The sequence below is a fragment of the Protopterus annectens genome, chromosome 11.part0 (assembly GCF_019279795.1).
Source record: "Protopterus annectens isolate FY-2018-M chromosome 11.part0, PAN1.0, whole genome shotgun sequence".
NCBI lineage: Eukaryota > Metazoa > Chordata > Ceratodontiformes > Protopteridae > Protopterus > Protopterus annectens.
Genome location: NC_056745.1, coordinates 434,758,393 through 434,774,852, shown reverse-complemented (window position 1 = coordinate 434,774,852; position 16,460 = coordinate 434,758,393). Strand labels below are relative to the sequence as shown.

General features: G+C 38.4%; 1 protein-coding gene across 2 annotated transcripts in view; it reads right to left on the bottom strand.

Moving 5' to 3' along the window:
- DOC2A (double C2 domain alpha) overlaps nt 1–16,460 on the bottom strand; it is a 1,042,537-nt gene that overhangs the window by 226,849 nt on the left and 799,228 nt on the right. For both annotated transcript variants that reach the window (XM_044087933.1, XM_044087934.1), the window contains 2 exons: nt 11,109–11,183; nt 2,277–2,386 (listed from right to left, as the gene is read on the bottom strand). In XM_044087933.1, the coding sequence (XP_043943868.1) occupies nt 2,277–2,386; nt 11,109–11,183 (185 nt within the window). The remainder of the gene's footprint in view (nt 1–2,276; nt 2,387–11,108; nt 11,184–16,460) is intronic.

Sequence of the window (16,460 nt, the reverse complement as noted above, 5' to 3'; positions counted from 1 at the left end):
ATGAGAGAATTACATGCAGTGTTGCTATCAAATATGCAACTTTTAATACATATCTGGATCTAGAATTGAACAGTAGAGCAGCAGTTACTATTGTTGTCTCGTGGCATTTGGTTCTCCGGTTCAGTTCTCAGCTCAGGTGTCTTCTTTACAGAATTCATTCTTTACAGAATTTACATGTCTTCCTTGGTCTGCAAGGGTTTTCACCTTGGGCTTTGATTTCTTCGAACATCCCAAAGTCTTAGGTGAATTGGCAGAGTTAAGATTGCCCCTAGGTAAATGTGTGTGTATGTGTGTATGTGTGTGTGTGTGTGTGTGTGTGTGTGTGTGTGTGTGTGTGTGTGTGTGTGTGTGTGTGTGTGTTTTGTGATGGCCACATCCAAGACTGAATCATGCCATACCCCTGTTGTTGGCCAGGATAAGTTCTGACTCTCCACCACTCTGAACTTGATAACGTTTGAACTGAAAGAGAATTGACAATCTCTTGCTTTATTTACATTTTTTCCTTTGTTCTCTGTTTTCTTTAAGACTAAACTATTGTGTAATCACCTCCACTCACCAACACGAGCACACAGGCAAGATATGAAGCATCTTGTTTTCCTAATCCTTAGTTTTAAGTTGTAAAGTATTTATACCGGCACCTGTGGATCCTGCATTAGCTGAATATATAATATTTTTATTTATTTAACATTTGTCTACCTGGAAAGTTCAACTTGGAACAAAGCTAATTTTCAGTGGAGGCCCAGGGAGAAACACTCCAGATGGATCTGTATGAAAGGAATATTGTATAACAAAGGACTGGACTCATCAGGAAAGGCAGAACAGAGTCCAGTGGGGAGGAAGAAATAGAATCCACATTTTAATCATCAGTAAACGAGTCTAAGAAGAGTATTATGATAAGGAAAAGATGAAATTATTTAATTTAGCATTTGAAATTATTTATTTTTAAGATCCAATGATTTTTGTACTATGCAAACATGGCATCTGCTTATTTGTGAAGTAAACTGACTCCTGTTTATAGGAAACTGATGGGGGATGGCCCTGTTGGTAGGAATGTTTTTTATACTACAACACTGTTTATGGTTTGTATAATTATGCATTTATATATAGCTCTCAACCTCTTAACACAAGAAATCTGACAGTGTTAATAATAGAGGACAAAGGCCCAAAAACAGGTACAGATTTTATATATTACTCATAAACTTAGAAATTTGCTTCAATAACAGGAATTGTGTTAATATGTACTTTCTGAAGGATATGAAATCTGAAGTTAAAATGTATGGCATTATTTGGTGACTTGAATACTCAGTGATTTGCTAGAAAACCACAAATATTGTGAGGAAGAGGCAAAAATATGAGGCAAAAATCTGGGCATTTTGCAAAACTCTGGACACTTGAGAGGTATGCATTTATACAACTTAGGTGTATGACCTGGTGGTATCTTTTGCCCTATGAAATAACTGGATTCTTTTTTTTTTGACAAGATTGCCCTAAGATTTCAATTTTGGCAGTTGTATTTTAAAATAAGTACATTTCTACAATGACAGTGCCAAGCTTTTAACTTGTTTGTTGATATTCTTTGCTTTTTTTAATGTTGGCTGCATTACACTGACGAATAGGGTTATAAGAACACCAGTTACTGAGTGGCTTTGAATGGAGGTGAGATCACAGCAGCCTGATGTACAAGAAGTCAGGACCCTCACAATTTAACTTAGCACCTTACAAACTTACTCGTAAGGTAAATGGCATATTTCTTATATTTTGTCTTCCACTGTAAATATGTGTTCTTACTTCCACTTTGTAAATGTGGACTATTATGTGACTTGTATGAAAAATAAGGGATTTCAAATGCCTGACCATAATGTGACCTCAAACCCATGTATTATTAAGCCATATGAAAACTCTATTTTGGTTACATCTGGATGGTCACCGTTATATAATTTATTTTCTTACAGGCTGTAGTGATTATTTTTTACATGAGTACTCCTGACTTAAAAAAAAAACACTGATTTTCAGTTTCATTTTATCAGAAGGCCTGCAGAAATGTTGCAATATATTCAGTTTACAGTGTTAAAAGACTAAGACAAACTAAAGAAGGATATATACACTTGCCATTCCATTGTCTCTAACCATGCACAATTGTAAAAGCTTTGTTCAGTAGCACTGCATGCAAGTTGTTTTAATAAAAGCTTGGTGTGATCTGCCCCATCTAGTTAACTGCATGAGAGTCTAGACTGTTCCTCCCCTGCAAACCCATCTGTTGCTAATGAGTGACTCACCTGAGAATTTTACGTGACATGTCTTCCTCTGTGATCCCATAGTACGTCAGTGTTTCATTCCAGACAGGGTTCAGCGTATTCCTCACTGTCTTGGTTTTGAGCTTGTTTGCCTGGGGAGAAGAAAATTAGATTCAGAAGGCTTTGACCTTGCAGACCACAGTATCACAGGTGCATTAAACAACCTGTTTGCATTTCAAAAATAGGTACCAGATGTCTTGCACTCTCATAGGTACAAGTTGTATGACAGTACAATTGCTTCAGATAATGTAAAATATGTCAGTAGGTTAGGGTTATGTGTATAGTTGTATGTGCACAGAAACCCCATCTACTGAATGACTGCCACTGTCACAGTTTGTGTCTTATTTACATAGAGTCTACAAGCAACTGTATAAAATACAAAATTTTCTGACTTCTCTTTTTTTCGTATAGGTGAGGTGAACAGGACCACTGGGACTCTTTTCCAATCACAGTCTTGTTAGTTAAAGTAAGTAATTACACAACAAATGAACAAGTAGAATGCGGTATTTATGGGCTTGACAAATAATTCAATATGTAATACAATGTGGAATATTTACAAGTCAAATGAACTTTAGAATTATATAATGCAGTGAAGCAATGCAATGAGTCAGACAATGTGTTACCCATGTTATACTTTCAGTGGTGGTAAAGGAACAAATTTGATTTAGGCAGAGACTCTTTTGTCTCTCTCTCTGAAGTGAGATCTGTTAGTGATATTTGCATCACTGCATTCTGTGTGCACTTAAAAACTACGAAATATGCTCTATTCAAGTATTCTTCTTTTCTGTGTGTGTGTGTGTGTGTGTGTGTGTGTGTGTGTGTGTGTGTGTGTGTGTGTGTGTGTGTGTGTGTGTGTGTGTGTGTGCAGGACACTTGCATTACAGATTTATAGATTTTTTTCTTTGGGGGATTTGCTACTGCCTTAAGTATCAGAAATAAAGGTCTTATTACACCTCAGCTGGCGAAAACTAGAAAAGAAACTGTACTAGGACTCAATCGTTCATTCCTCTAGTAGTTTGTGGATGGCAGTGTGGAAGGCACTAGAAGAAGGGGATTTGAATGGATGGATCATAAAGAATCTGTTTGGCTAAGCTTCATCAAAACTGGAAACATGTCCATCGTTTCCTGACTGAAAAAAAGGAAAAGCTTTTTCTAGCTTGAACCACTATGTTAAAATGAAATTTAAAAAAGTGAAATGAGTAAGGAGATTAAAAATCGATAACTTGGTATAATGATGGACAGACCACATTATTTAGAAAAAAGTTTGCTGTCTTCAACTGCCATAAGGATTCTAAGGCCTCATGTGGAAGGCCTCTTGTGGATAAGGATTCTAAGGCCTCAAGTGGATGGCTGTTGTTGACATTTCGACTGTGCTGCTACTGATCAATTCCAGGTACATGATGGATGACACTTCAATAGTAAAGCAGTGGCAGTTGGCAATGCTGGATGTTTTGTCTTCCCTACCCATTGTGTGTAGCAACACCTACTAAAAACAGTACATGGCCCTCTTATAAGTAAGAAGAACACATGGGTGAATATGCAGCAGTAATGTACATAACATGCAGTAGTAACGTACATAACATGCAGTAGTAACGTACATAACAGTACCCACATCACAGATGGCATCAATCTCATACTTAATGCCAACTTGCAACAAGCAAATAGTGATCTTATTTTAATTTCCTTCACCCTCCATTGGTATGAACTATATTTATTGTACAGTGGCAAGCTTGTACCTCCCTTTGAAATGCATTGCACTCTATTAAGGTTGTAAAACTTGATATATCCCATTAAGCAGTTCTGTAACACAATATAATAAAAATGTCAACTGCTTAAAAACTGTTAAATACAAGTATCTTCTTTAAAGGCCTCTAAGTAGACTTGATTTAAATTAAAATCATGACCCATTTAAAAAGTTAATAATTAAGGGTATAAACAAATATGACTTTCATCTCTTCCTTAGTTTGCTGACCATCCAATGCATCAAAATATACATATTACTTGCCACAATGAAATATGGAGTAGCCTCACTTACAGTAGTATGTTGTTGAATAAAAGTACCATTAATGCACCAGGTTCATGGTGTGTACTTGTGAAGCTTTCCAAAACCCATCCCACTGACTTATATCAGTGCAAAGAGATAACAGCAAAGCTGTTTTGATTATACAGTGGTATTACTTTTTAAAGTAAAATGTTGTTTTATAAAATAATGTCATTATGTAATGGTAATCTGCCACATGAAGGTCATGGGTAATTCTTATATATAGCCATTGGGGGATCTAGTTTAATCACCCATGTTGTGCCCTTTTGATACAACAAACCATATTTATGGACTAAACAAAATGAAACCAGCACCATAAAAATTATAGAATTCTTTCTGTATTGAAAGCTTTGCTCAAATGTAACTGAGAAGGCAGACAAATTGGTTTCACCCTTAAGGTTTCATCCATGGGTTTGTTAATTTCCGCAGCTATGCTGGATTAAGTGTATTGATCTTTTCAATAATGTAGAAGTTTTAAACCTTTTATGACGATGGTTTCATTTTGGCTTGAAACTGTATTGTACATTCAGAGCACCATTTTGGAAGATTTATGGGTAAAAGTTTTAAATTCTGAGACTAACAAGTGCAAGTCCCAGAATGGTCAGATTGAAGGTATGAAAACAGGGAGTTATATGAAAGAATCATGAGAGCTCTGTATCTCAGAATATTGGGGATGGTAATCCTGGATTGGTTACATATATATCTATACAGATACATAGATCTACACACACACACACACACACACACACATTTATATATATATATATATATATATATATATATATATATATATATATATATATATGTATATATACACACACACAGACACACACACACATACACATATATATAGTGGGGGGGGTGTGGGGAGCGTGTGTTGGCGGGGGGGTTCCCCATACAAACAGTATCCTTGAAGAACAGTATTTGTCATTTACTATTCCACTTCAGTTTCACTTGCAAATATAGGCCTCAGAATTACATCAGAGATCCAGGTTTGCATCTAAGTTGGTTAAGTAAAGTATGATTTACCCACTCCCTCCCATAGTGCATTGCATAAGTATACACTGGCATGGATTATTTTAAACAAATCTCTCAGTCAGACTATGGGATTTTTATCTTTTCTACCCACAGCTAGCCTGTTCTGAATTTAAAATTTGACCCTCACAATGAAACTCAGATAGTCACTAAGTGAAGAAAAAGGGTAACCATTTAAAATGCTGAGACCCACTAGAGAGAGTCATGGAATACGGAGACTGAATGGCCTAAATATTGGACATACATATACTAAGTCCACAATGCCATTTCTTGAAATAATCCCTTTTCTCTAAGGTATGTCGATCTTGGAGTTGGTATATATAAGTTTGGGGGGAGGTGTTGGGGGTGCAGGGAAGCTTGACTCACTGCAAAAAGAAGTTTTAAGGAGAAGATCGATTTCGGGATTTGCTGTTCTCCTGTGTTTTTGGTCTTTTTTTGGCTTGTCGGCACTTGGCATTTTGAGAACCAATATTTCACTGGTGAGCCAAAAAAAAAAGACATTGCTCTTTTTCCTCCAAAAACATTATAAAAGAACAGGAACACCACCTAAATTAAACTTTAACTGTCTTACTAACTACTACTTTGTGACCCCTAAATTATACCTTTTTCTAAAGTAACACCTTTACACCCTGCATCGTCCCTGTCATGCTAACAGACCTTCTTGAACCATTAGGTGAAGGAAAGTGACTGAACACATTGTATAGTTGCAGGTAATATCTTAATTTGTAAACAGTCTTCCCTTTACCCCTTTTTCCTTCCTGCCAAGACAAAGTTTATTCCTCCTCTGGTTCTTATAAGCAAAACCACAGCAGGCCCTCTCACTTGACACAAAAATTTGCAAATGAGCAGAATATCAAAAGAGCGCACCCCCCCCAAAACATGCTACTCGAAGCTTTTAATAATGATAAACCCAAAACTCCCTAATCGGTGTATAATATTATTAATACATAGTGTGTGAAATAAGATGCAGTACATACATTCTGCTGTGCTTTTTCAGTTGTATTTGCCTTCATGGCTAAGCCCCAACAGTGGTAGCACATTACATCATCCCCAACAGTGATAGTATATTACATCATCCCCAGCAGTGATAGTATATTACATCATCCTCAACAGTGATAGTATATTACATCATAACTCACATGTATTTATTGCCTTCACTTATTACTGATTCTCTGCTGCATTCAGTCATTAATCTATCCATATTGCATTCAGTTATTCCTTGTGTTTCATTTGCTGTTATCCATTGTCTCACTCATACTATTTTTCTAGATGATTTATGTAACTTTGTGCCCTTATTTCATGCCTGCCTTGTGTGGTTTTTTACCTGCGCTGAGTGTGAGACAGGTCATTTTTGACCAGTGCCCTACACCAGTAAGCAAACTAACTAAGTAAATAAATTACCCACGTAGCAGTGCTGTAATAATGGCAAGGCTTCATTCCACTGTAATGCGCGAATGTAGACATTCACACCACATGTTTCAAGGGTGTTACCTCTCAAAGCGTTAGCATAAAAAAGGCAGAAAATATCTGAGTGTAACTTATTATCAGACTATTAAATGTGTTCCAGAAAGACAGCAGCTCAGGTTATCCTCCTGACACAGAGTTAGGGTGACCATATGAACCTTTGAGAACAAATCCTTGAACTTTATTTGGTCAGCCAGGGTTGGGGGGATTGGGAACTGAGTGTGAAACGCATTACACTGTTCACTTTTGGAGAGAACTGATGAATTATTAAGTCCTGGTGTAGATCAGAGAAGCATCCCCTGCAATGTTCACGCCGGTCTGAGACTGGGCTAGGGCTAGATGGCTTGAAATACATGCATGACATTTTGCACAATTTCTTATGCCACTACACAGTTGTGGCGTGCACAAGAGTTTAAGCATAGTAACAGAATCCCAAGTCACTCCACTTAATGCTTCCTGTATCCCTATTGCTTGAAGGCTTTACCTTCAGTGGAGGTTGAATGCCAGGTGCTGTGGCTGCTGCAGGAAGTTTTGTCTAAGGCCACAGCTGGGGGCATGGTCACATGAGCAGGAAGTGCAGAACAGTTTATCAAAGAGTAACCTGCTGACCAAGGTGTTGTCAAATTACCTCAGTAAAAACAACAAAATACTCCCCCAAATCAACTTTTCTGTACAGTGGAGGATGGTCCCTCTATGCTGCACACACAGGGAGCTGCACCTTTTGACTCCATCTGTACTAGAAGTACAAAACTATGAGTCTCACAAACGCAAAAAGTAAATAAATAAATAAATAAAAAATAATAAAATAAAGTTTGATTCCAAAGTACAAACAGTGAATTTCAAAACATGTTGTACTGTTATTAACATGTTTTTGCATGGGGACCTTCACCTGCCTGTACTAGATCAGTGTGGGGGCTCTGCGTGATCACTGCACCTTGGAGTAAGAACAATCTGAACCATCAGTATCTTTGGACTTTGTATGTGTTCACCTTCACTCACACTTTCCATTGTTTTCTTCTGAGGATTGCAAATGTGGCCCTCATGACTTTGACAGGAACCCATGTCTTCTGTACCCTTTTAGTTTTATAATACACCCAAGTTGCTGCTGATCTACTAGAATTTCTTGCTGCAGCTGTCTTTACTGGAAAATACATTTTATTTGAAGAAAAAACTCAGCTTTTTGACCAGTTATAGGTGGCAGAAGGGCCTGTGATAACTTAGTTTGCAGTAGATTATTACAGCGCCAATTTGTGACAGCTAAAGGAGCAAGTTTCCGTGAGTCTGGCCTGCTGAAGACAAAACAAAACAAATGTATATTAAAAAAACAAGAGGCTGATAATATACTAACTTTCAGAAAGCTATCATTACATCTTAATTATGTAAACTGTGCTGCACTTTTCTCCCCTTTCATGGTACTGCCCTGTGCTCCCTCACCTATCACTGGTACAGACAACAGGCTATTCATTTATGTACTCTCTTACACATTGCTTGTTTACAATGACACTGGAATGTGGCTAGTGCACAGTGGTGTTAGTGATACTGGCACATGATACATTTGTTAGCTCCCACTCCATTTACTTTGGCACACTTACACCCACTAATGACATTGGACTGTGGTACACTTTGAAATTCCTTCTTATCACTAGCACACATGAAGTGTTATTGGTGACACTTGGTAATGACAAGTGAATTCTTTCATGTGTTACAGGTGTGCACTCAATCTTGCTGATGATGTGAAACTTTGACACACTTACAGATTCCCGTACATAGCTAGTGCACGTTGATGCTCCCCAGTAACACTGCAGTGAGGTACATCAGTGAATTATTTTCTTGGAATAATGGTTAAGGTATTTACCTCTCAGATGTGAAGTACAGAATTTGATTCTCACCTTTGAGGGAAACTGAATAGGCTTAAAGTGGCCCTTGGGCAGCTAGTCTAGTACTTACCTATGAACATTGCTGGTATTACTTTCACTAGTGATACAAGTGTGATACACTTGATATCCTTTACACATTGCTGGTGCACACTGACATTCATTATTGGTGCTACACTCTGGCACACCTTATTGGTTTACGGTGTCACGTACATACCTATAAGTTGTGCCACTCATTACTATTTCACACTGATGGTGACTTGTGCCATTGAAAACTACTTAGCACACAGTACTACTAATGACAATAGGCTGTAGCACCTGTTCTTATGTCCTCAGACACTGTTAGTGCACACTGAACTGTGACACACCTGGGAGTTCTTTACTTGTTACTGCTGCACACTACTGCTAGTGGAATGTGACACAACTGCTTCTTCTGTTGCATTGTTATGCACTAACAACCACTAGTAACAATAAGCTGTAACCCCAGCTGTGAGTTTCTTTATACATCACTGATACATTGATATTAACTGGTATTATATCTAGCTGTAATGACTTTTGTCTTACATCGTGCCTTCTGCTCTGTCTCCCAGTTCATTAGTGCAAAAAGAGAGGGCCTCCACCTGCAGTATTAGAAGTCTGAATCTGATTAACACGAGTGGCAAAAGCAGGGCATGCTCATGATGCTTCATCTGATTTAAGAAAAAATAGTTGGTTTCTGTCACAAAGAAGGTTACAGTAGGCAGCTGTCAGAAGGAAGGTTGCAGTAGGCAGCTGTCAGAAGGAAGGTTACAGGGCACAGCTGCCAAGGAAGGTTACAGTGCACAGCTGTCACAAGGAAGGTTACAGTGCGCAACTGTCAGAAGGAAGGTTACAGGGCACAGCTGTCAGAAGAAAGGTTACAGTGAGCAGCTGTCAGAAGAAAGGTTACAGTGAGCAGCTGTCAGAAGGAAGGTTACAGTGCACAGCCGTCAGAAGGGAGGATACAGTATGCAGCTGTCGGAAAGTTACAGTGCACAGCTTTCAGAAGGTTACAGTGCACAGCTGTTGGAAGGGAGGTTAGAGTGCACAGCTAAAAGAAGGAAGGTTGCAGTAGGCAGCTGGTAGCAAGCTTATGCAGAAGTAGGCATTTTTTAATGTGTGCCAGTCTCCGCCACATTCTGGAGGGAGTATGGATGAAATCCAGAGAAATGTCTCTGGTCCATAATATTACTTTTATTTGTCTGGCAGGTGGCTTAGAGGATTAAGGAGCTGTTAATGAGCTGTTTGCTGTGGTCTAGTGGTGCAAAGTTTGATTCACTCTGCCTTCATTATCTGACTGTGTGACTCTGAGCAAGTCACTTAACCAGACTCTGCTCCCGTCAGTCTGGAAAAGGTCCATGAAGATCAGTGCTCTACCCTAGAAAACAAATACAAATAAATAAAACACATAAACAAATTACTCGTCACAGTATTTGCGATTACTTTGAAGTTGATAAAGTGGTGGCAGCGGTCAGCAAATGTGGATGGGAAGCAAAATCAATATATGTGATAGTATTCAACATAGTGAGTAAGGTGTTAATGTTCTTCTTCTTCAGCTGTCTCTAGTTTGCAATAGCATCTGTAAGAGGGCATACATTGATCTTGCCATGACTGCCTTCATTCATCACAGGTGCACAGCAGTGTTGCTTGGCAGCAGTACATTGCACCATCACTGGAACCATGGAAGCTCTACTTACCTCTAGAATAAAACTACACTCATTAAGAAAAACAGGTTGGGGGGCATGCAAAGTTTATCAGATTGTCAGTGATTCATTTAAAGTTCATTGGGTCCTAACAAATGGAACAGTTTTGAGTTAGCCGTTCCAGATGCCTGCCATTTTTTCACCATTGTCCACTTAGTACTTGTTACACTTCATACACTCTTTCTCCCATTGCCAGTTTGGTCATTTGTTTTTTCTACCCATTGCTTCCTCTTGCATCCTTTTAGTTGCATGTTCATTGTTTTTACAGACATGTCACCCTGTTCACATACCTTACTTGCACTTCACCATAGGACACTTTACATCTAGAGAGAATCTTTTTTAATTCTGTTTCATAAAATCCTTTATGGCAGACTTAGACTCTATTTTCTCACCCATTTATACTCTGAGCTAGTTGACACTATCATATGGAATCTGTTTCACATTATTCTCTTGGTACAAATTATTAATTGATTATATCAGTTATGTACACTTACAGTTTGTCTTTTTTTAGTTGCACCGTATACTTTGTTTTCAATAGTATTTCATCTCATTTGTATAGTTTATTCCTCTTGAGAAACCTGGGAGTGTTCCTTGGATGAATGCTTTTCCTAAAGGCTTATTTGGAAAACCATAAATAATAATTGTTGATGAAAAGAATGCATTAACTAGTTTCTCTTACCTTGCAAGCACCAGGAAGTAGATGGAGTTTAACGTAGGGGTCAGATAGTCCATTAAAGTCCATAGGCTTCAGACCCTGTGCAGAAGGAGAGACAGAAAAGGAAACCATGAAAGATGAAGACATACAATCTTAAGTGTTTCTAAATTTCTACAGTCATGTATATTCCGTGATAGTTACATGTGAAGGACTTACAGTAATGAGTCTCAAAGACATTTTATTTATCCATAGCTATAGTGTGAGTGAGGGAACAGTGCAATATGTTTTACATTGTAATGTATTTATAACTGGTAACGTGGCGTTGATAGCAGTGAAAATAAAAACTGTCTGATCTTGTTTTGAGAGGCCTTCTCTGCAGTTAGGAGTGGCTGTAATTTTGCAAACTGTTTTACCAAATCTTCATTGCTCTCCATCACCATTTTTTGTAGCATGTTCAACCTCCCCAAATGTACTCTGTGATGTCATTGCACCATTCTGAGTGCACCTGGCCTTATGGTGCCATTCTTTCTTGTTGCTTGTGCATTTCAGATATTAATCCTAGTGTACTTTGTGGGAAAGTTTCTGTGTTTAGAGCCAGATGTACAGAATCTTTCCATGTATGCCTGCATTTTGTAATTTCTCCAGCCAAGACCTGCATGAAAGATGCATTTACCATATAAGGACCTAGTCACCTATCAGAGACCAAAAGAGAAGGTTAAGGCTTTGCATGACACCAGCAAGATGTCTGCAGTGGTGACTAGCCAGTGCAGAGATTGACACAGGGGTCCCCCCACCCAATACCAAGAAGGGGTGGGGGAGAAGAATGAGAAGGTAATCGAGTAGAAGGACAGGACATGGTCAAACTACTTGGTCCTTTATAGGCATTGACCTACCCCACATTTACTGAGGGGTCAAGCATCATCAGCAGATGAGCAGTGCAGCATTCTGAGAGGTATCATGCTGGCATCCAGTTTTAGAGTGAGATAAGGTGTTGTTTGAGCTGAATTCCCATGATGCAGCATACGATAACAGTTGTTTTTTTTTTTCTCAGAAGGACTGTCCCCTTCAGTTCACAAAAAAAATCTTCAACACTGAAGCTGAGCTCAGGATGACTGATGTTTACTTTCCCCACTAGAAGACCCATTAGTGAGGGTTTTGCAAACTTCTGCAGGCTATTCCAGCAGGGCGCTTGGTTACACCCATCAGTTCAGACTTGTGCAACTTGTCTGACACCTGTTGGGACAAATCTGAACAGATTATGGAGCACATGATTGGAGAATATTAACTCATATCACTGTGGGGCCCATGTAGACCAATCACAATCACTCACTCACTAGTTGCCACATTGTTCTTGCACTGCCTTTCATGTTTGATGCCAGTCATACACCTTGAGAGCATACTAATGCCTCCTTCCACTAGTCATGTCACAATGGTGAGTATCAGTACTACAGGGATCATTTGTCATATTATTTTTCCTCTGAGTCCTTGTGGACAGAAATGAATTGATGCTATCTCTGAAACAGAAAGGGGCAGTGACTATTGTCCTGCTACCACCTGATTGGATGTCCCTTACTTTGGTGAAACCTTCCAGCATATGCATTTGTCTGTGGTCTAGCTGGTGGTTCTGCATCTTTCTTTCCATGACAAACCTTATCAGTACTCAGAGAGAAAGATGTTGAATACTGTCTCATTCTACTCTTGGAGCAAGTTCTTAGCGCTATCACTTTCGCTAGGTTCATACATTCATAGGATGATAGTAGGCTATTGACCCAGAGGCCCTTATAAACCTAGCCAAGAACTTCGCCCATGTTCCCTCAAAGTCAGCACCTGTTTCTCCTGCTCATTACTTGTGAGATTCCTGATACTAGTCTTTTTGGTTGCTGAAACAGGCAGATGTTTTGGGGTCTATATTATCCGAACGAAAACTGGAATGCGCAAATCCACTTTGAGCAACACAAAATGAGCGAATGTCGCAAATATCGAAAGAATGAACAGAAATCGCCATAGGAAATTCTCCCCTTTACTTCAATGGAGTGCAATCTCAGAGTTGATATATTTAAGTAGTGGGGGTGTGTGGGTGCAGGGGGCTTGCCCCCCTGCATAAAACAGTTAGTAAATGTTTTCGTGTTTTACTTTTTTTTGTGGTTCGATGTTTGCGACATTCGCTCATTTTGTGTCACTCAAAGTGGATTTGCGCATTCTGGTTTTTGTTCGACTAATATAGACCCAATGTTTTGCATATGCCGATGTAGAGTGATATGTTATTCAGTGCCAACACACCTAGACAGACTCATATGCCTTATATTCAGAACATCATAGGTCTTATAAACCCCAGCACTTTGGCACAGAGTATAAAAGTTAAAAGATGATTTAATTTAATCTGGCTTTGTAGTTTTTTACATCTCTTTTTTAACTTCACTTCTTACATATTTGAATCTACTTTAGATTTTGTTCTGCACCCTTTCATCTTCCCTGTTTCCCCTACTCTATGATAGCTATTTAGGCCAATGAAGTGATAAAAGGCAATTTACAAGAATAAATATGAATGTTACCACTGTTATATTGAATGTTACTGGTGATTATAAAAAGACGACTTATTTTCCTAATATAGTCATTTAAATATAACTAAGTACAGTCTGTTAAGCTGTGCATTACTGATTCCTCTAGAATACATGTTTTCAGGCTGTGTTATACCAAGCTTCACTTAAACCATAGAAGAGTCACAAGTCTCCCCATAGGTATCAGAAAAATAGTCTTTTGGGCCTTCCCTTAAAAAAATCCTACTTCATACAGAAGTCGACAACACCACGACCCTTCCCCTAACAACAGTCTTGATTTGCAGTAAGGACACCTATTCATTGACTATTATTAGTTTGCATTTTAGCCTAAGAAGCTCAGAAGTTAGGAGTGTTCACCTAAGGAGGTGGGAGGGAAGCGTGCATTTGGTCTGTGTCCCCAAAATCATTAAGGGGACTTTCAGAGTAATTGATCTGAAGGCAAAAAAAAAAATAGGGGATCAGGGGCGAGAGAGGAAGTACTATTTGCCTTGGAGGCTGTTGGACAAATGGAGTGAACTGCGGGACCAGATAACATGCAGTAACAAAACAAATGACTGTGTCATAGGAATGTGGGATAACTGGAAGATGGGTACAGGCGTAAAGCAGTAAACAAATGACTGTGTCATAGGAATGTGGGATAACTGGAAGATGGGTACAGGCGTAAAGCAGTAAACAAATGACTGTGGTAAACAAATGACTGTGTCATAGGAATGTGGGATAACTGGAAGATGGGTACGCAGTAAACAAATGACTGTGTCATAGGAATGTGGGATAACTGGAAGATGGGTACAGGCGTAAAGCAGTAAACAAATGACTGTCATAGGAATGTGGGATAACTGGAAGATGGGTACAGGCGTTAAGCAGTAACATCAGCAGGTTGCTAGCTGTAGCTCTCTGGCACACTCGGTATTGCATTATTCTTCTCTCATCTCTGTCGTGTTTAAATAGGTATACACTACTGGCTTTGTTGCTAGCTGGTTTCTGAGAAACTGGCATTGATAATTACTGTGGTCTGTGAAATCAGAAAATTAAAACTGCCAGCTGCATTCACAACCTACAGTAGAATCCAAAGGGCACTCAACGAATCTGCATAGGGTAGCACTTAGCAGCATTTAACAGCTTCAAGTTTATCATCTTCTCTCCTGTATACTCATGAATGGGGCTGCTATAAGGCTAAACATAGCTTTGATATTTAACCAGCACTTTTGGCATGTAGATGGACTGAGTACGAGAACATAGTCATCATGGTTAAAAAAGCCATGTTAAAACATACTAAATGGGTCTGTGTTGACAAAATGCTTTAAAAGAGATAAAAATAAAGCCTGGTAGGGCAAGGTAATTAAAAATGCTGAAAATTAGACATTAAATATACAGCAGTATCAGGTCCAGCAAGAACAACACTACTCTTATCCTATATAAAATGTTTCCATGGAACTAGATAGTCTGTGGAGAAGTAGTAATGACAAAAATGTATTGGTGAGCAGGGACATTCTTAAACAGAGTATCTAGTTTTCTGACAACTATGAATCAAACAAAAAAAATTTGACTTTTAAGACAACTGTAGGTAACGTATAATTATGAGTCTTAACCAAAAAAATATATGACAATGGAAATTTTAATTATTTTATATTTGGACTGGATAATTGAACATATTCCTGGATTCAAGATTCCTTGGCTTGAAAGGGGTTTTTGAACATAATTGTGTAGTTTTCCTTTGTAGTACAATTAATTCTTGTGTTGGTTACACATGACAGCAGTCACTTTCATGGAATTCTCTGAAAACAAACACACGTATATAGGATCAGGTTGATAACTTGCATATTTACCTACCTGTCCATATTCTTCTTCATGTGTTATTTCCCACATATTTAATCTAATTTAATATTGAATTGTCCTGTCACCCTGTTGTATTTTAATGATAGTCTCTAATGAATCTCAGCTGCTGAAGGCATTCAACAGGATAAGCTTACTGCATGTTATCTAGTCCTGTATGTACATCTGGTTGTCAGTGGGTGGGGACTGTGTGTGGACCATCACTTATTTTACCCAAAAGTTTGACCTATGCTTCCTCTTCAGTAGCTGGAGTGATCATATTTCAAAGCAGAAATATCACTTCATCATACTATAAAGGAATAATGCTGTCATGGAAGCTGACTCTATACAGAAAATGCAAAACTCCCTTCTGGCTGTTTGAAGATTTTCTGGGCCTAAGTTAGGAAAACTGTCTTTATGAAAGTCAAAGAATGCTGTAAACATTACCAATGCTATAGCTGTTTTGTGACTTAATAAAAAGTAGCCAAAGCTGCAAGACTGAATTAATATATTGGCTGGGTTAAACCTTTTGACTGTTTGCAATGTTTTACCCAATACTTTCAAGGCAGTGATTTTATAAATGTACCGCCAAAATAAATGCAGAGAGACTATTAGCATCTGGCACTGAACATAATTATTTAATGTAAAAACTGACAACAAGTTAAAACTGTGCAAAATCTTGTTTATTACATTTTTTTAGAAACGTGTCTCTGTGGCTCCTGCTTTACACTGACCATTACATTTCTGGCTTTTGACCGAAGAAAATTCAATGAATCGAGATGTTTGTAGTTAGTCTTATTTTCCCTGCCACTAGATGCAATAAAAGCTGAAGGTAAGTACAGGACAATGAAGGCCGATATTACCTGCATTACACAGCAAGGCAAATAATGTAAAGAAAAGGCACAGTTTGTAAAACAATGACAAGCCACATCTTGCTAGCACAATCTGACGGTGTCACCTGACTGCTCATTTCAGCCAGTAGGTTGATAGATTTATTTTATTTATT